This window comes from Onychomys torridus, chromosome X (genome assembly GCF_903995425.1).
Source record: "Onychomys torridus chromosome X, mOncTor1.1, whole genome shotgun sequence".
Classification (NCBI taxonomy): Eukaryota; Metazoa; Chordata; class Mammalia; order Rodentia; family Cricetidae; genus Onychomys; species Onychomys torridus.
The window spans coordinates 94,377,486-94,401,731 of record NC_050466.1 but is presented as its reverse complement, the minus strand read 5'-3'; the positions used below and the strand labels follow the sequence as shown (position 1 = coordinate 94,401,731).

The 24,246-nt window shown below is 40.0% G+C and overlaps 1 protein-coding gene across 6 annotated transcripts in view; it reads left to right on the top strand.

Annotated features, from left to right (window-relative positions):
* Window positions 1-24,246, top strand: part of Atrx (ATRX chromatin remodeler) — a 180,338-nt gene that overhangs the window by 34,398 nt on the left and 121,694 nt on the right. For all 6 annotated transcript variants that reach the window (XM_036175690.1, XM_036175694.1, XM_036175691.1 and 3 more), the window contains 3 exons: window positions 12,051-12,163; window positions 21,670-21,725; window positions 23,251-23,303. In XM_036175690.1, coding sequence (XP_036031583.1) covers window positions 12,051-12,163; window positions 21,670-21,725; window positions 23,251-23,303 — 222 coding nt within the window. The remainder of the gene's footprint in view (window positions 1-12,050; window positions 12,164-21,669; window positions 21,726-23,250; window positions 23,304-24,246) is intronic.

Genomic DNA, 24,246 nt, shown 5'->3' with positions numbered 1-24,246 from the left:
TTTCATATTGCTTAAATGCCAGATTCATTTTTAGTACTCTACATAAAGTGTCTGATAATTACTCATGTTTATTTGAAATGGAAGCTGTTAATTCCTTTCAATGACACTAACTGCACACCAGGAAGGCTGTGACACTACAAACTGAGGAATAGAGTTCTTCCAAAGCTGCAATGGGAAAGAGTATATGCAACCAATTCCATATACATGAATGACTTTCTGTGCTATAGGAAATCCAGGCAGAAGGAATGGAGATGTGTAAATAGGATTCTTGAAGGGAAGAGCATTGATATGTTGCATGCATTTAATGTTCAGTCCTTCTGTAGCCTCACAGTCTTCTGATACACTTTTACAGCATGTATAATGTTGTCATTAAGTGACTGCATGGTGAGGCTGCTGTGTTTGTAGGACTTTTCATTTGCTGAATTAAGTTCAGGAATGATCTCATCAAAAGCCATTTTATTGGGGTGGTAGTGGCTCACGCCTTTAATTCCAGCACTGGAGAGGCAGAGGCAGATATATCTCTGTGAGTTCGAGGCCAGCCTGGTCTACAGAGCGAGGTCCAGGAAAACCCGGGGCTGTACAGTGAAACCCTGTCTCAAACAAACAAACAAAACAAAAGTAAAAACCATTTTAGCCAGTGTACTGGCAAGAGTAAAATACAAAAAGTTAAGTTAGTTTGAGGTAGACTAGGTTTAGAGGGGCTCCCGTATGTCACTTTGTAACCTTCACTGGTTTGAAACTCACTGTTTAGATCAGATTGGTCTCCTACCCAGAGATCCACCCACCTCTGTCTCTCAAGTGCTGGAATTGAAGATGTTTGATCCCTTGAAGTTGGAAAGGTTGTGAGTTACCTTACATGGATGCTGGGAACTAAGTAATTTCTCCAGCCCCATATTCTGTTGTTTTTTAATGAGTTCTAACTCTTTATGAAGAGGTTTGGGCTTCTCTTTCATTATTGATGGCTCTCTAGGTGGACCTATGACTCTTGACTACATTTCCTCCCCATGATTTATTTTTATGTGTGTGTGTGTGTGTGTGTGTGTGTGTGTGTGTGAGAGAGAGAGAGAGAGAGAGAGAGTGTGTGTGTGTGTGTGTGTGTGTGTGTGTGTGTGTGTGTGTGTGTGTGTGTATGTGTATGTGTATGTATGTGTATGTGTATAAAAGAGTGCAGATGCTCTCAGAACAGAAGGGGTTGCCAGATACCCCGGAACTGGAAATACAAGCAGGTGTGAGCCACCTGGAGTGGCTGCTAGAAACTGAATTCTTGAGTCCTCTGCAAAATTAGTACAGGCACACACTTTTAAATCACTGACCCATATCTCCAGCCCCAGCTATATTCTTACAAGATGAGAGCAGGCTGTCCTTCTTCTGGTTGGACACTTTGGTGCTGTGCTTGATTATAAGCCTTTGAAAGTGGTCATGTGGTTATAGTATGAAATAGGACAAGCACGGATCCAGATCTCTGAAGAATCTTCTTGAGCATCTAGTCTTAAAGCCACATCCTATCAGTTTAATTTTGTTTTGATCATGGTGTGTTTGCCTAATTTATAGCAAGCAGAAGAAAGGCAGGTTTTGTTTTATGTAAACATTGATATTTTAAATGTTATATACAGCTTGTGGTGAAGAGGTGATAATAAAAATACCCTTTTAGGGTCTGTAGAGATGGCTCAGTGGTTAAGAGCACTGGCTACTCTTCCAGAGGTCCTGAGTTCAATTCCTAGCACTCACATGGCAGCTCACAACCTGATGCCCTTTTCTGGTCTGCATACATGCAGACAAAGCACCTATATACATGCCTTTAATACCAGTACTCAGGAGACAAGCCTGCAGACCCTTGCCACTAGTGCTGGCTCTGCTTTCGCTGGCTGTTGGCATTTGCTGCCTGAGAAGCTATGACAGCCCCACAAGTCTCAGCAGTGGACATTACTTTCTGCTGCACCTTTCTGAAGCTGGCAGTCTCTGGACCTGCTGCTTATTATTATTGGTGGTTTCTGAAACTGCCAAGTCTGCTATGGATATTGTTTTTCTAGGTTGGGAAAACCTACTCTTCATATCCTTAGACCTAAAGCCTATATATTCTAAAGCTACATTTTTTTGACTAAAATCTGTGACCTATTTAAATCTATACTCTATAGGACAACTTTATCTATAGGTCTACTTTATAAACCTTACCTAAGTTTTACTTATATTCTATAGGACTACCTTAGTAAATATACTTATTTCTTATCATTCTATAGGATAAGCTTAGCAAATATTTATAGGAGTACCTTAGCAAATATCATGGCCATTTTTGCCAATTACAGGCTTATTACTACATGTCTTAAGGAAATTCTGTAAATCTATTAGATATCTAATTTAGCAAACATCTAAAGATTTCTTAATACCTAGAAGAGATTTAACATCTTTTAACAAGACAGAATAATTTTCTATTTCTTACTCTTAATTATTATCACTAGAACTAATTAGACTCTTAACAAAACAGGAAGTACGCAAATTACTTTTAAAGTTCAGAGATTATAGGTAGCTTTGATATTCTGAAAGTTCTTGAAAGTTTGAAACAAGCGTCTATTTGGCAATGGTTCTTTGAATGCTGGGATTTAGTGAGTACTGTTGCTATGGAGTTGTAACATTTGTTGCTAGAGAACTGTAACATTTTTGGAACAAACGCTACTCCCCAAAGTCACCTTTCATGCTACGCTGCCTAGCTCTCAGCCGTTCTGGAACCCAGCAGAAATTGCCCAGCTGCAGACAGTTTCTAACTAGAGGCTGTCTCATTACCCAAATTCAGAACAGCTTCCCTGTGCCATAATTCAGACAAACGTTTCTGTTACAGCAGAACTTTGAGTTTGTTCTATGGAAAACCTCACTTCAGGCTGAGGGTGAAATTCCTGTCAAACTTGCATTGATACTACATTTCCCAGAAAGCCTGTCGGGTACGCTAGCAAACTTTCCGGTTCCGGTTCCCTTTACCGGGTTTCGTGTGTTTTTTGTTTTTTGTTTTTGGTTTTTTTGTTTTTGTTTTTGTAGCGGGAGATTTTTTTTTCTTAAGCTTGCTTTAGGATGCCTGTGCCATTGTTTAACAGGTATATCTCTCTAATTAGATCTTTCACCTGACCCAGTTCTGTTTGTCTCCACATTCAGGCTGCGGTTTATTGACTGAGGCAAAACCCTTAGGACATCACGGGGTTGGTGAGGCAAACCGAAAGCATTTGTTTCAGAAAGGTCCTTTCTCTGGTAGAAAAGAAAGCTGCTCTCTTGGATAGCTCACTGTCCTGTCCAGCCCTGCTCCTTCCCCAGATAGTGTCTCTGCTGCAAAGCACAGCTGCTAATGCAGCCACAGTTTGACTTCCCTGCCTCATCCAGGCCCTTGCCTTGGGATTTTCCCATCCAGGTGAAACTAATTTTTTCTTTACAGAAAAAGAAACTGAGAAAGTTCATTCTGAAAGGCCTTTTAGAGAGTAAATTTTTCCCAAAGATTACCACGCTTCCCCAAAACTTATGTTCTCTACACTTTGGCTTCACGGACACGAGGAAACGAATTCTGAGGGTAAGATGTTGCATTGCTTACTCCGTCCGCACCCCTGTAGGGGAAATTTCTTTCCTCTGCTGCTTTTTTTTTTTTTTTTTTTTTTTTTAAAAGCATTTTAGCTGTCCCCAGGCCAAAAGCTTCCATAGGAATTCCTTTTCTACCCGATAAGCTCCAAGAAGAGCTTTTCTCTGCCCGGAAAGCTCAAAGAAGATAGATTCCCCCCCCCCCCCCCCAGTTTGCGTTCATAGCCCCAAAGTTAGGCTTATCTTATCCTACTTTACTCTAAGCCTTTTCTCTTCTATATTCTAAATTTCTTCTGCGCTGTATCACCCTTTCTACCTTCCTTAATTTTTATAGATAGAAAAGAGAGAGAGACCTATATATAGAGAAATCTAATGCCTTGAGGTATTTCCTTCACTGCCTAACCTATACACCCGAGAATAAAATACCAATGCCTTAATTTTTCAATTCCTTATTGGCATGCCTACACTCACAGTGCCCCCTTCAATCCTTTCTTTAACTTCTAGGGTTATGTTTTTTTCTTTTTTATCTTTTCTTTGTCTCTGTTCAGGCGCCATCTGTGGGAGACCAGCTCCCACCACTACCCCAGGGACTCTTGAGAAATGAGGGATAAGATACTTAGTTAGAAATAGAGGGGAGAGAAACACAGGATAGGCTCTGGTGGGCCTGGATCCTTATCCACAGGCCCAGAACTTTATTCCAAAAGTATTTATAACAATGCCAAGGGGTGGAGCAAAAGACCTCCCCTTGCTAGTTACAGTCACTTGGTAGCCAGGCCCGTGGTCCAATCAACCTCTTAGGCAGTCCTGCTGGGTACAGCCACTAGGAAACCTAGTGGGCTACAACAGTAGTTGTGTTACTGTGCCTGTCTAAAACACCTGATAGTATAATAAAGAACTGAACGGCCAGTAGCAAGGCAGGAGAAAGGATATGCAGGGCTGGGGCAGGCAGAGAGAATATATAGAAGGAGAAATCTGGGACAGAAAAATGAAGTAGCCAGTGAATGAGGGGCCAGCCATCCAGCTACACAGCAAGCCATGGAGTAAGAAACAAAGAAAGATATACAGGGATATAAAAGGAAAAGCCCAGAGGCAAAAGGTAGATGGGATAATTTCACGTTAAGAAAAACTGGCTAAAAACAAGCCAAGCTAAGACTGGGCATTTATGAGTAAGAATAAGTCTCCATGAGTAATTTATTTGGGAGCTGCTGGGTGGCAGGCCCCCTAAAAGAGTAAAACCAGAGTTGGGGATTTAGCTCAGTGGTAGAGTGCTTGCCTAGCAATCACAAGGCCCTGGGTTCGATCCTCAGCTAAAAAAAAAAAAAAGTAAAACCAAACAACAACACTGCTTGTATACCTTTATTCTAGAAGAGGGCACCATATCCCACTATAGATGGTTGTGCCACCACCACGTGGTTGCTGAGAATTGAACTCAGGACCTCTGGAAGAGCAGTCAGTGCTCTTAACCACTGAGCCATCTCTCCAGCCCAAATGTTTATTTCTTTATGTAAATTTTCATGCTAGCTTTCTTCTTCTTAAATTTTGATTGTGGATTTTTTGGGGAATGTATACACAGTTTTGTTTCTTAGTTATTTAAAAATTAAAAATTTTAGTGTTTAAACTCAAAATGCTTTGCAATCTAGCTTTAGGAATTTATTTATTTTTGAGATACATTTTCCTGTATCCCAGGGTGGTCTTAAACTCACCATGTAGCTAAGAATGATTTTGAACTTCTGGTCTTGCTTCTAGCTTCTGAGTGTACCACCATATCCAGTTTTATGGCCTTATGTGGTACTAGGTATGGCTTTGTGCATGCTAGGCAAGCAGTCTACCAACTAAGCTATATCCTTAGCCTCTGCGATATTTTTTATCATCATAAAAGGGATTCCCTATATCTTCTAATTTCCCTGTTTCCATCCCCTAGCAGTTGGTAATTTACTTCTGTCTCTGGACTTGCCCATTTTGGATATATAAATAGAGAAATTCAATATTATCAATGTGTTCTTTAGCATTGCCACCTGCAATGGTCATCCTTGTTTAACATACATTAGTATTTCATTCTGTTTATTGGAGTATAGTATTCCATGGATGATATCACATTTTATTTATCCATTTATCTGTTGATGTATATTTGGGTACTTTATTTTTTTTTAAATTATGAGTCATGTTACTATGAACAGTCACTTATATTTTTTTGAAGGATTAGCATGTGGTTTCATTTCTCTTGGGTGTATTTCTGGAAGTAGAATTTCTGGCTCATTTTGTTACCCTGTGCTTAATCTTTTTCAGTACTGCAGAACAAACCCAGGGCCTTGCATGTAGCAGGCCAGTTTTTTCCACAGTGCCCGTACCATTATTCATTCCTTTTTGGGTTTTGGGATGAGATCTCATAGCCCAGGCTGGCCTTGAACTCCTTATTTAACAGGGAGTTCCTTGAGCTCATGATCCTCCTGCCTACACTAGTGCTAGGATCACTTTGCCCAATTTGTGTTGTGCTCAGGATCCAAATCTGGGTCTCAAACTTGCTGGGCAAGCACTTTACCAACTGAGCTACATTCCCCAGTCCTATTTACAGGCAATGTATATGGACTCTAATTTTCTGTAGCCTTGCCAGAAATGTTTTTGTTTTAAAAGTTATTTTATCCATTTTATTGAGTATCAAATGGTTTGTTTTTTGTTTTTGTTTGGTTTTCTTTTTTTGTTTTTTGGTTTTTTTCAAGACAGGGTTTCTGTGTATAGCTCTGACTGTCCTTGAACTCACAGAGATTTGCCTGTCTGCCTCCCAAGTGCTGGGATTTAAAGGCATGCACCACCACTGCCTGGCTTTGAATGGTTTCTTATGTGGTTTTGATTTGCATTTCCATTTGTACATTTTCTTTGGAGAACTTTATATTAAAGTTATTTGCCAGTTTTTCAAATAAAAAATTTGAAGATTTGTGTGTGTGTGTGTGTGTGTGTGAGTGTGAGTGAGAGAGAGAGAGAGAGAGAGAGAGAGAGAGAGAGAGAGAATGAGAATGTATGCCACATGTGTGTGTGTTAGTACCCTAGAAACCAGCTGCCTGATGTGGATGCTTGGAGCTGAAATGGGATCCTCTGGAAGAACAGCAGGTACTCTTAACCCTGAGCCATCTCCTTAGTCTCAACCTATTTTTATACTTACTTGTTTATTCCCTCATTTGTGTGTGTGTACCAGAGAGCACACGTAGAGATCAGAGGACAACTCTTAGGAGCCTTTTCTCTGTTGGGGATGGACCTCAGCTCCTTAGGCTTGGTGGCAAACACCTTTACCTGCACCTTTTCATCCCAGAAGGGGGGTTTAAAAATATATTTGGGGCTGGAGAGATGGTTCAGTGGTTTAGAGCACTGATGGCTTGTAGAGGACCTGGGTTTCATTCCCTCACATGACAGCGCACAACCATATGCAACTCCAGTTCCTGGGGATCCAATGCCCTCTTCTGGCCTCTGTGGGCCCCGGGCACATGTGTGCACAGACATATGTAAAGGAAAAAATACCCATCCACATATAATACTAAAGTAATAATAATATAAAAATATATTCATTTAGTGAGCACACTTGGATGAGTGCTCCCCCTCTTCCCTCCTGCTCCCCCCTCCCCCCGTGTGTGTGTCCTCATGGGTGTCCCCTAGTATGTATGGAGTTTAGAGGATACTTTTTGAACATTGGCTCTCTTCTTCAGTCATGTGGGTTCTCCTTTGCCCCAAGTCCCTTTGCCTATTAAACCATCCTGCTTGCTTCTTTCATTTTTACTCTTATGGGGTCGTTTGAGAAGCAGCGAGGTTAGCTTTACTTTAGAAGTCTAGTAGAATTTGTCAGTAAAGCTTTCTGGCCATGTCTAGGCTTTGTTGGAGACTATTACTGCTTCAATCTCACTTGCTCTTTAAATTGTGTTTTCTTGATTTAATTTTGGTAGCCATATGTGTCTAGGAATCTATTCATTACTTCTAGGTTTCCCATCTATTTGGAATGTAAATTTTCAAAATATTTCCTAAGCTTCCTCTGAATTTAATTTCTAATTTCAGTCTTTTGTTTACTTTGTCTATGGGTTTGTTGATTTTTATCTTTCTTTAATTTTTTTTTTGTTTTTAAGATTTATTTATTTTATATTGTAGCTAGAGTTTTCCTGCCTGGCCCAGAGTCAGGAAAAATCTCTTTCACTCACCAGGCCCATAGATGCTCGGATCCAACCAAGTAAACACACAGAAACTTACATTGTTTACAAACTGTATGGCCATGGCAGGCTTCTTGTTACCTACTTTTTCTATCTTAAATTAACCCATTTCTATTAATCTATACTTTGCCACATGGCTTCCTTCCTGGCCACTGGCCAATCAGAACTTTATTTCCACAGAGCGATATCCATAGCATTATATATATGGTGCTCTATCTATACATACACCTGCATGTCAGAAGAGGGCACCAGATCTCATTAGAGATGGCTGTGAGCCACCATGTGGTTGCTGGGAATCGAACTCAGGACCTCTGGAAGAGCAGTCAGTGCTCTTAACCACTAAACCATCTCGCCAGCCTGATTTTTACCTTTCTATGGAATAATTTCTGGTGGTTTTTTTTGTGTTTATGTTTATGTGCAGTTTGTCTGCATATATGTTTGTGTACCACATATATGCCTGATGTCTGGGGAGGCCAGAAGAGCATGTAGGATCCCTTGGAACTGGAGGATTGAACCTGGGTCCTCTGGAAGAACAGCCAATCCTATTTACCACCGAGCCATTTCTCCAGCCTAAACTTTTTTTCATTTTTTTATCAATTAAATTTATTCATTTATTTTACATCTGAATGCATTTTCCCGTCCCTCCTCCTATTTTCTCCCCCACCTCCCTTCTGCCCCCCCCATCTGCTCCCTGTTTCTGTTGGGTGTCAACAAAGCATGGCATGTCACGTTGAGAGGTAGGACTAAGCTCCTCCCCTTGTATTAAGGCTGGGCCACGCGAACCAGTATGAGGAGTAGGGTCCCAAGAGGCAGCCAAAGCTTCTGAAACTGCTCCCACTGCCAGGAGGCCCACAAGTAGACCAAGCTACACAACTGCCACACACGTAGAGGGCCTAGGGTGGTTCCATATAGGCTCCAGACTATGTGGCTCCTTTGAGCCCAAGTTAGTTATTTCTGTGGGTTCCCTTGTGATTTCCTTCACACACACACACACACACACACACACACACACACACACACACGTTCATATAATCCTTCCTTTCTTCAGCAGGATTTCCCTAGCTCTGCCGAATGCTTGGCTGATGTTGGTCTCTGCATCTGTTTCTGTCAGTTACTGTATCCAATATTGTTAGGCATCATTACGTTGATTTATTTTCTTACCCCATCTGGGTCCTGGCATTTCTGGCAATGTCAGGGATGGGCTCACTCTCATGGTATGGGTCTAAGGCTGGACCAGTCATTGGTTGGCCTCTCTCACAATCTTGGCACCACCCTTAGCCAGGTACCTCCCCCTTCCCATAGGCAGGACAGATTGTACATCAAAGGTTGATTTCCAGCCTCAACTTTCTATTATTATTTTTTTCATTAATTATTATTTTTTGGGTTTTCGAGACAGGGTTTCTCTGTGTAGCTTTGGTGCCTATGCTAGAACTTGCTCTGTAGACCAGGCTGGCCTAGAGATCTGCCTGCCTCTGCCTCCCAAGTGCTGGGATTAAAGGCATGCGCCACCACTGCTGGCTCATTAATTTTTTTTATTGAGTCAGGGTCTCAGTGTCCCAGGCTTGCCTCATACTTGCTATGCAGCTAAGGATGATCTTAAATTTCTGTTGCTCTTGCCTCTAGTGCCAGAGGAATGGGATTATAGGCACATATTACCATTCCTAGTTTATCTGTTTCTGGGGATCAAAGCTATGAATTTGTGTGTGCTAGTCAAGCTGAGTACAGCCCCTTCCCCTAGATCTTTGTTTCATGATTCTTTGTATTGGTTTTTTAATCTCCATTCATTAATTTCTCTTGTTAAAAAGGATATTTACTTATTTCCAGTTTTTATTTTAATGTTTATGAGTATTTGCCTGGATATATATGTATATGCATCACATATTTGCATGGTGCTTACAGAAGCCAGGAGAGGGCATTGGATTTCCTGAAACTGGAGTTACTGGTGTTTATGATGTGAATGCTGGGAATTTTATCCAGGTGTTCTGGAAGAACAGCCAGTGCCCTTAAAGACTGAATTGTTCTTCCAACCCTCTTTTAATGTGTGTGTATGTATGCATGTATGTATGTATGTATGTATGTATGTATGTATGTATGTATATGCACATGAGTGTGGGATTTAGAGGCAGTTTTGCTGTTTTAATGTGGGTGTTGAGAGCTGAATTTGGTCCTCTGAAAAAGCAGTGTGAGCCATTTCTTCAGCCCCTTCAATTCATTAATTTCTGCTTTAGTCTTTCTCTTTTCTTGATGGTATCTCTTGACACAATTGTTTTGAAGTTTGATGAAGTCAGGATTTATTTTCTGTCTTGCTTTTAAGTTTGTAAAATCTTCCTTTAAAAAGATTTGTGTATTGTGAATGTCTATTATTTGTCTTTGATGTTCGTGCCTGTGTGCACACAGAGGCCAGAAAAGGTTATTGATATCCTTTTCTATTCCTTTGAGGCAGGACTTCTCTGAACCCGGAGCTTGTGTTTTCTAGGCCGGATGTTACCAGACCTCATCTGTTGCTGGCTCCCTTGGGGCTGCAGTTGCTTGTTAATATGGGTGCTGGGATATGGACTCTGGTCCTTATGATTGTACAAGTGCTTTTCATCGCTGAATCATCTCTCCAGCCTTGAAAATCTTCATTTTTAAAAGATTAAATGTTTAACTTCTGCCTTTAAGCTTTGAACTCCTTATCAGTTTATTTCTCTCATTTGTTTGTTTGTTTTGTGTAGCTCTGGCTGTCCTAGAACTCACTTTGTAGATCAGGCTGGCCCTGAACTCACAGCAATCTGCCTACCTCTGTCTCTGGAGTGCTGGGATTAAAGGTGTTTGCCACCATGTAAGGGAACACTATTCAGTCATTAAACAGCTTAACCGTTTATGGTGTAAATGATTAGTTATTGGTTGCTTAAAAGTCTTCATTCTTTTAAGTCTTGTTCTGTAATTTTTTTCATCCTAGCATACAACTATTCTATACCAAGCAGAAGGTAGACTAATTAAAAACTAATGAGACAGTCAAGGTAATAAGGAAATAGGCTTGGTAAATTGCCGATTCTCTTGCCGATTTTCTTGTGTAAAGGCAGAAAAATCTTACATATTTTGCATGTTGGTCTGTTAAGCTTTCTTGAAAAGGTGATCCACCAGTGTTTTGGTTTTAGAGGCCTTTACAGATATAGCCTATGGATGAGAAAATAATTACTGAAGTTATTAATGATAATGAGAAAATATTTACAAGGGCTAGCTGGACATTGTGAAATAAAGGTAGATGAATTTTTGTTTGTTTTTCTTTTCTTTTTTAAGATTTATTCATTTATTAGGTATACAATGTTCTGTCTGTCTGTATGCCTGCAGGCCAGAAGAGAGCACCAGGTCTCATTGCAGAAGGTTGTGAGTCACCATGTGGGTGCTGGGACTTGAACTCAGAACCTTTGGAAGAGCAGCCAGTGCTCTTAACCGCTGAGCCATCACTCCAGCCTATTTGTTTGTTTTTCTAGATAGGATTTCTCAATGTAGTTCTGGCTATCCTGGAACTTTCATTGTAGTCCAGGCTAGCCTCAAACTCAAGAGATCCACCTGCCTCTGCTTTCTGAGTGCTGGGATCAAAGGTGTGTACTCTGCCTAGCAAAAGGTGCATAAAATTTAAACGTGAATATCATTTTGCCTTTTATCACCTCAATTTTTCTTTTAAAAGTCATTTGAGGTTGTAAGTTTGCGTTTTCTTAAAAAAATAAGTGATAGGTTTTTGTTCTTTGTTATTTTTGGAAGTGCTGAGAATTAAACTTGAGGCCGTGTGCATGCAAGGTAAATATTTTTGATGCTGATCTCCATTCCCAGTGCCCTGTGCTAAGCTTTATTTTGTGTTCAATTATTTTAAACTGTAATTTATACTAAACATACCATATTAAGCACATTGAAAGATTTTGGTAGTTTGGAAATGTTTAATGAATAGTATGAGCATTTTTCCTTAAGTGATATTTATTAGCCTGTCCATGGTTGTATGGGTAGATTGTATTATTTTGTTTGTTTGTTTATTTTCAATTCAGGGTTTCTCTGTGTTGCCTTGGCTGTCCTAGAAATCACTTTGTAGACCAGGCTGGCCTAGAACTCACAGAGATCCACCTCTCTCTGCCTCCCGAGTGCTGGGATTAAAGGCATGTGCCACCATTGCCTGGCTGTTATTCATATTTTTATATCCTCAGCAAAATAAAATTTGTTAACCTTAATTTTTTTGACTTTGAGCATGTATATTCTCATAAGACTATAGATTAAGCTTCACTGTTAGAGATTTATGTTTATTATAAGGATGTTGTTAAATTTTTGTTTTGATAGTGAAAGCAAGTTGAATACATTGGTGCAGAAGCTTCATGACTTCCTAGCACATTCATCAGAAGAATCTGAGGAAACGTGTTCTTCTCCACGACTTGTAATGAACCAAAGCACAGGTAAGTCAAAGAGGACTTTGATATATCTAGTCCTTTTTCAGTTATTTCTATTCATGTATTTTAAATAGTTCCTTATATTTTTATTTATGTCTATGATGTGTGTGAGGCTGCATGAGTTTATATTTTTGTGCACCAAATGTATGCAGGTGTCTACAGAGGACTGGATTTCTCTGTAATATAATTCCAGATTCCCTGGACCTGGAGTTATAGGTGGTTGTGAGCCACTTGATGAGCGTGCTGGGAACCGACTCTTGAGTCCTCTGCAAGAGCAGTAAGCATTCTTAGTTGCTGAGTCACCCCTCCAGCCCAACATTTATTTATTTTTTGTGTGGAGTATCTGCTTAATTTGTAGAAAAATTGACTTGCAAATTTGTAGAAGTCCTTATTGGATATGTTTGCTAGTATCTTCTGTAAGATTTTAACTTTGGAAAGAAAAGTGTGAATTTGTAAACTGATGGTATTTAGAATGTGTTTTATATATAATGGAAGTTGCTGGTGGAGGAGGTCATGAGTAGATAAGTATTAGGAGAGAGATGAGCTATGTAGGTTTCAGGTGGTGGAACTCAGGGGGCATTAAGCATGCTAGGCAAGTGCTCTGTATAACTGTATCCCTACTGAAGTATAGGAATAGTTTATTATAATAGTTACTTGTGTATGAGAATTTAAATCATTGTGCTGTTTAATAATACCACTTAATGAAGTTTGAAATGGTATGCCACACCTAAAATTTCAGTACTCAGTAGGCAAGTAGGCTTCAAGGCAAGTATGGATTACACAGTATGTAGAGAGCCGCGGGTAGCCGCACCCTAAAGATGGCTCTGGCTTCTACCCTCTGCCTTCCCGATGGCAAACACTCTTTATGGTAAACAGTTCCTTATTTGGCTGTGGCTGGATTCGTGTGTTGCTGGCATATGCGTGAACCTGTGGACAGTGCCCACGTGGCTGCCTGGGGTTGGTTGCCCAGCCCTACTTAGGTGCTGGGAGAGGCTTGCCCCAGCGAGAGAGACACAATGTAACTAATCAAAGGTCTGATTAAACTGTAATGAGAAGGATCCTGGTGTCGCGTCTTCCTTGCTGGTCGAGGCGGGCGCGACAACAGTAAGTTTCAGTCCAGCCTGGTTACAGTCAGACTCATATTTTTTTATTGTTTCCAAAACAACAACAACAACAACAACAACAACAACAACAACAACAAAACACCGAAATGGATTCAGTGAATTTATTTTTATAAAATAAGTTGACATTTGTTCTCTTTACTCCTTTTAAGGATTTTTTTTCTGAGACAGGTTTTCTCTGTGTAGCTCTGGCTGTTCTGGAACTCACTCCATAGACCAGGCTGGCCTCAAACTCACAGAGATCCACCTGCCTCTGCCTCCTGAGTGCTGGGATTAAAGGCGTGTGCTACCATCACCTGGCTAAGAATTTGTTTTTTCTTTTTTTATTTTTTGAGACAGAGTTTCTCTGTGTAGCTTTGGAGCCTGTCCTGGAACTCAATCTGTAGAAGACCAGGCTGGCCTCAAACTCATGGAGATCCACTAATAAATGTTTTTGAGATAGGATGTTGCTATATATCCCGGGCTATCTTTAAACTTGTGGTCATCCTGCCTAAGCCTCCTAAATGCTGAGATTACCATACTAAACTACTTTAAAAATAGCCTATATCCAAGGGGTTGGGGATTTAGCTCAGTGGTAGAGCGCTTGAGGCCCTGGGTTCGGTCCTCAGCTCCGAAAAAAAAAAAAAATAAGGGAAAAAAGTAGCCTATATCTAGGGCTGGAGGGATGGCTCAGCAGTTGGAAGCATTGACTGACTGCTCTTGTGAAGGACCCAGGTTCAATTCCCAGCACCCATATGACAGCTCACCACTGTCCATAACTCTAGCTCCAGGGGTTCTGACACCCTCACACAGATATGGATGCAGGCAAAATACCATTTGCACATAAAACTAAAAAATAAACTATATCCTATCATGATTACTGGCTTAGGTAAAATTACTTATAGTAAGCACAACACAAAAGCTCATTCATGTATATACATATATACAACATAGAAAATAACATAAGATCATAGTGAAAAGGTCAACTATATGTGCAGTTAAGAGTGTTGCAAGTCACTGGCTAAGCATTTTCTAAAAACTGAGACTGTCAAGCCACAGATTTAAGAGGTTCTATAGGATTCAGAGAAACACAGGAATTCCTACACTAGGGCAAGCCAGATTGCTGAATGAATAAAAGCTATTGCTGCGAAAGTCTGATAGTCCAAGTTTGATCCCTGGAACTCACATGACGTTGGAGGGAGAAAACCAGTTCCACAGAGTTGCCCTCTGACCTACATGTATATGTGTTCCATGGCATATGTATCCACATCCCCACTCCACAAAGAATTTTTTTAAAAAGGGAAACTATAGCTAGTCCTTTTTTTTTCTTTTGTTATTTATTTATTTATTTGTTATTTTTGAGACAGGGTTTCTCTGTGTAGTTTTGGTGCTTGTCCTGGACTAGCTCTGTAGACCAGTCTGGCCTCGAAGTCACAGAGATCCACCTGCCTCTGCCTCCTGAGTGCTGGGATTAAAGGTGTGTGCCCCCACTGCCCAGCTATAGCTAGTCTTTATCAGACTATTTTTAAGCACATCTTTCCAGGTTTTTCGAGACAGGGTTTCTTTGTATATTCTTGGCTGTCCTGGTATTTGCTTTGTAGACTAGGCTGACCTCAAACTCAGAGAGATCTTCTTGCCTCTGCCTCCAGACAAGGTGTGTGCCACTCTCCCCACCCCCTTATATGTTTTTATGAAACAGCGTCTCATTGCACAACTCTGAATTCTGGCTGGTTTGGTGTTTGCTATGTAGACTAGGCTGGCTTTGAACTCATTTGCCTCTTGAGCTTTGAGACTAAAGGCATGGGCCATCAGCCCACAATCAAACTTTTTTAAAGAGCAAAATTCTCAGAAGTCTCGTAATGTTTCCAGAAGAAAAATGTTATTTCCAAAGGACCAGCAGTAATACTATAGTCCTCTTCCCAGATGACTGTGGCTTGTGTGTCAAGTTGACCAAAAAAAAAAAAAAATCTAACTAGGAGAATATGCTCCTGTGAATTTTATCACAAGGCAAGTGGTTTCGTTTGTCCCTTTATGAATGATGTTGTTGGATTATTTGTTTGTATTGGTTGTATTTGTGCTTGGTTGATTACTATAAAGTTAGGATTTATTCTTTCATAACTAATAATGAGATAAGGTAAATTTTGAGATTATTCTGTCATCAGATTTTAACTTAATGTGTTTTCCAAATGATATGTTAGGTGGCTCAGACAACTCATATTTGTCATCTCAGATCAGAAATCTGGTGGACTTTGCTTAGCTTTCCTTGGGCTATCACAAGGCAAAGTCAGGGTGTCAGTAGCACATATGGTAGCTCTGTGGAAGATCCCGTTCCCAGAGTCCTTTAAGGTTTTGGCAGAATTCAATTCCCTGTGGTCATAAAAATGAGACTCCCTATTTTCCCTTCCTGTTGGCCAGCGTCTTTCCTGGAGGCTCCTTTGACCTGTCTGCATTGCCTGTCACGTAGCCTCTTCTTTCGGCAACACTAGCACAGCACATGGTTTCTTTGTCATGCCTTCACTCTTTCTCCCTCTTTTGTTTGTTGATTCTCTTGCTTTTTGCTAACAGCTAGATTCTTAAAAGACAGGCTTTTGCCATGTAACCCTAGCTGGCCTAGAACCTGCTAGGTAGACCAACCAGACTGTCCTAGAACTCAGGCTGGGTGCTACCATGACCACGTGGTCTGAAATTTTCTGTTTCAAAGGTCTCTCGTGATTATTATTATTGTTATTCCTGACAATCTCTCATGTTTGAGGTTAACTGTACCAACTTACAAACACAGCTGTGGCAGAGAAGCCTAATTACAGATTCAGGGAACTGAGGTTGTGGAATCTTTTTAAAGATTTATTTATTTATTATGTAGACAGTGTTCTGCCTACAGGCCAGAAGAGGGCGCCAAATCTCATTACAGATGGTTGTGAGCCACCATGTGGTTGCTGGGAATTGAACTCAGGACCTCTGCAAGAACAGACAGTGCTCTTAACCTCTGAGCCATCTCTCCAGCCCCGAGGTTGTGGAATCTTGTTGGCCATTCCTACAAAGACTGTGTATCACAAGGTCTGTTTGTTGCCTGATAATTTATTGTTGCATTATTAATTACAATATTACTAATGGAGGGCTTTAATGATTTATTATCTATGCATTTATTATATATACTAATTCTCTATTTCCTATGAATATTGTTACTATCATTTATTTAAAATACTTGATTACATTTATTTAGTTTTTGTATGCCTATGTGCATGAGTATGTATACACTTATGTGCCACAGCATACCTGTCGAGGTCAGAGAACAACTTTCTTTTTCTAGTACATGGTACCTCAGGGATTGAACTTAGGTTGTCAGGCTTGGCAGCAAGTGCCTTTGCCCATTGAGCTATGTTACCAATCCTTGTTTTTTGTTTTGTTTTATTTTTTCTCCCTTCTTTTGACACTTGAATTGTACAAATTTCATGCTGTCTGGATGCTTCCATTGACTTTTTCTTTAAACAAGTGCTGAGCATTTCCTGGGTGCGTGGATGCATCTTTGTTTTTTGTCCCCGCAAGCTGTGCCTTTTGTGGTCATTGTCACCAGGAAGAAGGCCTTGCTTGCTTCTACAGGGAAAGCTAGTGTATGTGTGTTCAATGTTTAGGAGTTGACGGCAGCACTCGTAATTGGACGCCACACTTCCCCAGTCTTCTCCTTTTGTAGTTAGAGCTTTTCTTCTGGAGCAGAAAGAAATTGGGCTCCTCCCATCTTCAGTTTTAGCAGTCATTGGCCTAGTCTTCTTTGTACAATCCCACAGTTTGATTATAGTTGCTAACCACAGAAAAGAAATGTACTCTAAGTTTAGTACTTGTTTGAAATTGTCCATCCATCCAGTTTTATTTGAAGATAGTCCTTGTTGTTGTATGAACTTACTGTGTAGACCAGGCTGCCCTTGAACTAAGATCTTCTGCCTCTACCTAAAGAGTGCTAGGATTAAAGGCATGGACCACCACTCTAGCTTTTTATTGAGACAAATTCTCCCCTAGCGCAGGCTGGTTTTGAATTAGTAAGCAGTCTTCTGCTACAGTTTCCTAGAATGCTGGGATTATAGGCATGAACCACCATGCTGAACTCTTTATTCATTTAATTGATATATTTTGGAGACAGGGAGGGTCTCTAATTATAGACGTGAACTACAGTACCCAGATAATTACTTATTTTTAGAATGAAGTTTATTGCCAGAGTCCTGTGTTCATTAGGTGCTTGAGTTGGGCATAGTAAGAGTCGACTTCTTATGCCAGGCGATGGTGGCGCATGCCTTCTTCTATCTCAGCACTCGGGAGGCAGAGGCAGAGGCAGGCGGATCTCTGTGAGTTCGAGGCCAGCCTGGTCTACAGAGCCAGTTCCAGGAAAGGCACAACGCTACACAGAGAAACCCTGTCTCAAGAAACAAACGAACAAAACCCCAAAGGTGTTGGTTGGTGGGGGAGGGACCAAACAAGTTTACTTCTCCTAGTGGCAGAGTGTGGCCATATCTGAATGAATCCTATTGTGCACAAATATGCAATACTGTATGTACTGTGGGCAGCACAGATAAGGACTTAGATAAGAAGTGGCAATAATGGAAGGAGAGTCAAAGCCTAGGAGGAGGAAATGACACTGGCCAAAATACCCCTTTGTTAAACCCTCTTTGCCTCAGGAAAGGCCCAGTTAGCTTTTTGTAGCTGTTAAGATTTAAATAAAAACCAGTGGTCTGGGGCTGGAAAGGTGGCCCCCTGGCTGCTCTTCTAGAGGACCTGACAATTCCCAGCAGCCCCATGGTGGCTCCCAACCATCTATATTGAGATCTGGTGCCCTCTTCTGGCATGCAGGTGTACATGCAGGCAGAACACTATACACAATAAACCTTTAAAAAATCAAAAAGTCCCCTAAACTGGTGGTCTAATTGGATGCAGTGTCAAGGAAAAACTTGAAGACTATAAGTAGTTATAAAGTGAACTAGGAGATCTCATCTTGGTTAGAGCTACCAAATGGGAGTTCAGATTTTTGGAGAAAATAAAACCCTAAAGCAGGGAAAAAAAAAAAAAAAGACCAACCCATACAGTCTTCTGACTGAATTGCCTAAGTGTATCCTGGGTTCTAGGCAGTGGGCATGGGACCGGACCGTAAAAGGACAGAACAAAAACTCTGCTGCTTTCTTTGTATAGGTTAGAGTTCGATTTCAGGTGAGTTCACTGTTTTCTGCCACATAGGAACATAGCAGAAGTCTCTTGACTATTTCACAGTGTCCAGTATCCAATTTCAGATGCTAGATAGACCAAAAGAGGAAATGTCACTCATTCATGCAAGGAAAGGGGGTCATTAGAACTTCCATGTGGAAATGAATAGACAAGTACTGTAACTATGTTCACCTATCAAAAGGCAGGTATACTTGTGAAGAACGGACTGATAAGGAAGCCCAATAAGAGAAAAACTGTAAGAAGAAAACCAGTTTGAGATTCTGTAGCTGAAGAACAACAAAATAATATTTGACAGGACACTAGAGATGGTGGTGAATTTGATGGTAGATTAATAGTATTTATTCTCCTTGTAATAAATACTAAAAACTGTACAGAGCAACTTGGTCATCATATTTGTTCTTCAAAAGACAACTGGATAACTGGATAGTTTACATCTACAGAATAAGAATGAAGGTGGCAGTATGGCTTAGGGTGGAGTGCTTGCCCTGGACTCAAGACCCAGCCTAGGAGGGTGGGGAATGATGTTGGCAGAGGGTAGCCAGCCACGAGCGGTGGGGGGTGAAATCAAAAGCTCTTGGGAGGCAGAGGAGGAAGTTCTTTTTGTTTGATTGATTTTTATTCTTGAGAATGGGTCTCTTATAGCTCAGGCTTGAACTTCCTGTGTAGTGAAGGGTGACCCTGGACTCATCTCCATTTTTCCATGTGTTGAACTACAGATGTGTGCTGTATGCTTGACTGAGGAAAGAAGATGGCTGCACAGGGTGTCTCTTTAAAAAAATCCCAAAGAGTAGGAATGTTTAATTAATAGACAGCTGAGACATTCTTAGCCTCGCAGTTTTCTGTTATCAGGATACTAATGTTATAAATATTTTTGTTATATTTTTTACCTATAAATATATCAGGGTTTTACTTTTTTTTCTAAATTAGGTTTAATTTTTAAAAATATGAATGTTGTCTGTGCACGTATATATGTGCACCACTTGCATGCCTGGTGCCCATGGAAGTCAGAAGAGAGTATTAGATCTCTTGGAACTGGAGATACAGATGGTTGTGAAACCACCATGTGGGTGCTAGAAATCAAACCCAGGTCCTCTTGAAAAGCAACAAATGTGTTTAACTGCTGAGCCATCTCTCTTAGCCCCCCACCCCTACCTGCAGGTAAGGTCGGGCATCTGGCTGTGCTGCACGGGCTATTGAACCTCTGGTCTCCCAAGTATGACATTCTCTGTTTAGTTTACACATAAAAATCTTGTTTTGAAATGTTTGGGAACTCACTTGACATTTCTGTGTGGAATTTGTATTCTGTAAGCTTGTTGAAGTTACTTATTCTAGTAATTCTTTCTCTATGTTTTTATAGATCCTTTGGGATCTTCTACATAAGACTGTCTTACTGTGCACACTAAGCTAACCTTGAACTTACAGAGATCCCCCTCTGCCAGGCTCCCAAGTGCTGCTGTTAGAGCTTGTGTTACACCCCCAAATTCTCTTGCCTCTGTCTTTTCAGTGCTGGAATTACAGACATGTATCACCATGTCTTGTTTATCAGGGCTTTATTCCTGCTTGTCAGGTACTCTACTCTGCCTATCAGTTGAGCCCCATCCCCAGCCCTATAGTTTGTCTTCTTATGTGGAGTTTTCTAGTATTCTGATGAAAAATTTTACATCACTTCTCATAAGTAATAATCTGTTGTTTCCTCTTTTGTGATATCTTACTTTGATTTGATACCAGGGTAACAACGACCTCATAAAATGAGTCGAGAAGTATTCTCTCCTATTTTTTAGAGGAATTCATAAAGCATTAACACCCTGTTTGACATGTTTGTTAAAACTATTGGTTAAAACATCTGGGCTTTTTTGTTTTGTTTTTGATGACTGATCTCTTCTACATTGTCTTAATTTTTCAGGAGCCTATTTCATTAGTTTGTTTGCCTGTTACATTTCTCTATAGTTTTTGGTGTATGGCTCATACAATTCCTTTATATTCTTTTTATTTTGTTAAGGTTTGCAAAAATAATTTTCTCTTTTATTTCTTAGTCTAGCCTAAGGTTTATTTCATTCATTCATTCATTTATTTATTTAATTTATTTATTTATTTACCTTTTTAGAGCTTTATTGGGAGAGAGGGAGAGAGAGAGGGAGAAAGGGAGAGAGAGAGAGAAAGGACCAGAGAAACAGAGAGACCGCGCGGAGGGAAGAGAGTGGAAAGAGAAAATGAAAAAGCTCCATTTATTTATTTATTTAACAATTACTTCTTGGTGTCTTAAATTTTCTTTTCTGTTCCTGGTTTCATTAACTTGTATTCTTTTCTTCTGTTTACTTTGGTTTTAATTTAATCTTATGTCTCCAGCATTTAATTTTTTTGGTTTTTGGCTTTTTTTTTGTTTTGTTTTTGTTTTTGTTTTTTCAAGACAGGGTTTCTCTGTGTAACAATCTCGGCTGTATGAAACTCACATTGTAGACCAGGCTAGCCTCAAACTCAAAGAGATCCGCCTGTCTCTGCCTCCCAAGGGCCGGGATTAAAGGCGTGTGCCACCACTGCTTGGCCCTGCAGTATTTTATTTATGTGTATGGGTATTTTGCCATATATGGCTGTACATGACTTGCCTGCTCATTGCCCACAGGCACCCGATTACCTGGCACTGTAGCTACAGATGGTTGTGAGCTGACATGTAGGTGCTGGGAATCCCACCTGGGTCCTCTTTTAAGAACAGTGAATGTTCTTGCCATCTCTGCAGCCTGTTGCCAGCATTCTATAATGAGATGAAATACAGCTTGTTAGTAGTCATGTTATACTTACAGGTAGAAGCAGAGGCTGGGGATATCTGTGAGGCCAGCCTTGTCTACAGAGTGAGTTCCAGGACAGCCAGAGCTACATATAGAAACTCTGTCTCAAAAAAAATAAAAAACTTTTAGTATTATCAATATCACTGTGTTTCATAGCTTCAAATGGGTTTGGGAGATTGTAGGTGTTAGTATTCTGCTATTTATGATTTTTTAAAATTACTTTATTATTTTTTTTGAGACATGGTCTTTCTGTGTAATTCTGACTGATCTTGAGCTTGCTGTGTAAGCCATTTGGCCTCAGATTTGTTGCCCCCTGAATGCTTGGATTATAGGCTTGTGCTACCCTGCCACTTTTGGTGGTGTTTGATAATACATTAAAGACATGGTAAACATTCCTTATTTCTTGTTTTCTGTCTTTTTTTAGATAAAATCAGTGGTTCTGTAATTAACTCTGATATGATGGATAATAACAAGGAAGAGGTAAGTGAATTGGAATTAAAGATTATTAATAATCAGCATATTTGTCTTTTGTGCTTCCAGTTTTAATATATACTAACATGTAAGGTTATCATTATGATATTTTAATTTGGTTGTTGTCAAGTTTGATAAGGTGTTCATTTTTATCATACAGTTCACTTTAGCAGTTTACTTGAGGTCAGAAAAGGCTTGCTATATTGGTAAGATATTTAACTGTCATTATAGTTTATCAGCTTGAGGTACACATTGTGGAAATGGCTCTAGAACTTTGAAATTTGTTTTTCTGAGGCAGGATCTCTCTGTGTAGCCCTGGCTGTCCTGGAACTCATAGAGATCCACTCGTCTCTGCTTCCTGAAGGTGAAACTATAGGCATGTTCTACCATGCCCTGCTGATTGTAAAATTTTTCAAAACATGATGCTCAGAGTTCCTAAACATTATCTGAATAACACACATGGAGGCCCTTCATCTTTCATGCAGGCTTGCATTTTAGAGAAAGTATTTTGTGTGTTCAAGAAGAATGGTACCTTTTGTTAATCCTTAAAAACTCCTCATAAATCTGATTACTTAAATCTGATTACTTCTGCTCCTTTGTTTTATATTTGTTAGATGAGATGCAGATCATGGTAAACACTGTATTCTTTCCCATAGCATTAGCTGGTAATTGTAATTATTTCCAGAGAATTAGCTCAGTGGTAGAATGCTTTCATAGCAACATACACATATAAACACACACATACTCATACAGCCCAGTACCACAAAAACACAAACAAAAACCCCCAGAAGGATCAGGCATGATGGCAGCCTCAGTCCTCAGGAGAGGCAGGTGGGTCTCTGTGTTGGAGACCAGCCTGGTCTGCATAGCAAGTTCCAGGCCATCTGGGGCTACATAGTGAGACCCTGTGTAAAAAAACAAAACAAAAACAAAAAGCAAATAAAACTCAGCATCGATAAAAAGAAAATGGAAGAGCTGGGGTGTAGTTTAGTATTAGAGCACATGCTAAAGGTGATGCCTCTGCAGTCCCTCCCTATCAGTGCTAGAAGTTCAACTTGTTGCCTTGATCTTGTGCAGGTGAGGGACCACAGTTGCTGTGAAGTACATGTTATTAAATGTGTGAAATTTTCAAAGAATAAAACATCTTAATAAATGGCTTAATAAATGGCACATGCTAGGGGGCTTGGGCTAAAAGCTCTAGTACCCTTACCCCTTTAAAAAAGAGAGACAAATGTAGTCTTTAGTCAAGGAAACCCGAGAGTAATGAGAATTAGTGGGTTTTGTTGTGGGCAGGGTAAGCTGGGGTAGGGGCTGTTGGTGTTGGTGCTAAACCTAAAACTTTGCAGCTTTACCACTGAGGTACATTCTCAACCTCAGAATTTGTTTCTGAAGTTCTTTGAAAGAAAGATTTTGGACATACAAAATATTGTTATATTACTGTAAGAAAGCTCTTCCTACAGGAAGATAATTGATTATATTGATGTTGTTGCTGGGAGAGTTTCCTCACCTTTGTGTTTTTCCCTTTCATGTTTAGGGAACTAGCACCTCAGAAAAATCCAGATCTTCAGGATCTTCACGGTCAAAGAGGTGAGTTGGATGTTAAAATGAATAAAATGTTTTCTATCTTTTCTTTTTTTTTCTGAACTTACTTTAAGTGCTATTTTTTTTTCTTTTTCAAGACAGGGTTTCTCCGTGTAGTTTTGGAGCCTGTCCTGGATCTCGCTCTGTAGCCAGGCTGGCCTTGAACTCACAGAGATCCACCTGGCTTTGCCTCCTGAGTGCTGGGATTAAAGGCGTGCACGCCTCCCGGCCTTTTAAATAAACCATTCTCTACAAATTGAAATGCTTAGAGATGAGTACTCTAATGCAATAAATTTCGTTAGATCTGTTTCAGTCCAAAGGGAATTTTAGAGAATGATTTATGTATTAGTGACCCTTTCAATATACAGTGCTTTACAAAGAAGAGAAATGTTGACTTTCTTTTGCAACAATATGGGTTTTTAAGAGTTATGTGATGGTCAGGTTGTGGTGGTGCACACTTTTACTCCCAGCACCCGGGAGGCAGAGGCAGCCGGATCTCTGTGAGTTGGAGGCCAGCCTGTGCTACAGAGTGAGTTCCAGAAAAGGCGCAAAGCTACACAGAGAAACCCTGTCTTGGAAAAAAAAAACAACCCAAAAACAATAGCACTTAAAGTAAATTTTAAAAAAAGTTATGTGATGTTGTTTAGTATGGGAAAGAGACATTATATTTGTACATTATAAGAAGTTCAAAGAGTGTTAAGATGTCTTTTTTCTTTTGAATTGCCAAACTATTCATAAGGATAGGATTTATTTCCAGGTATATCTAAGACCCATGGGTGAGCAGCCCTTCTTAGAAATTTTCAGTGTGATACTACTTGATTTTGCCATTCCATATGCAGTAGAACTGTCTCTTATTAAACACAGTTTACTTATTGTTGATTTATTCTCTAAAGTAGTGATGTAAAAATAATTTCTTTAAAAATCCACTTGTTACCAGAATATGTGTGTA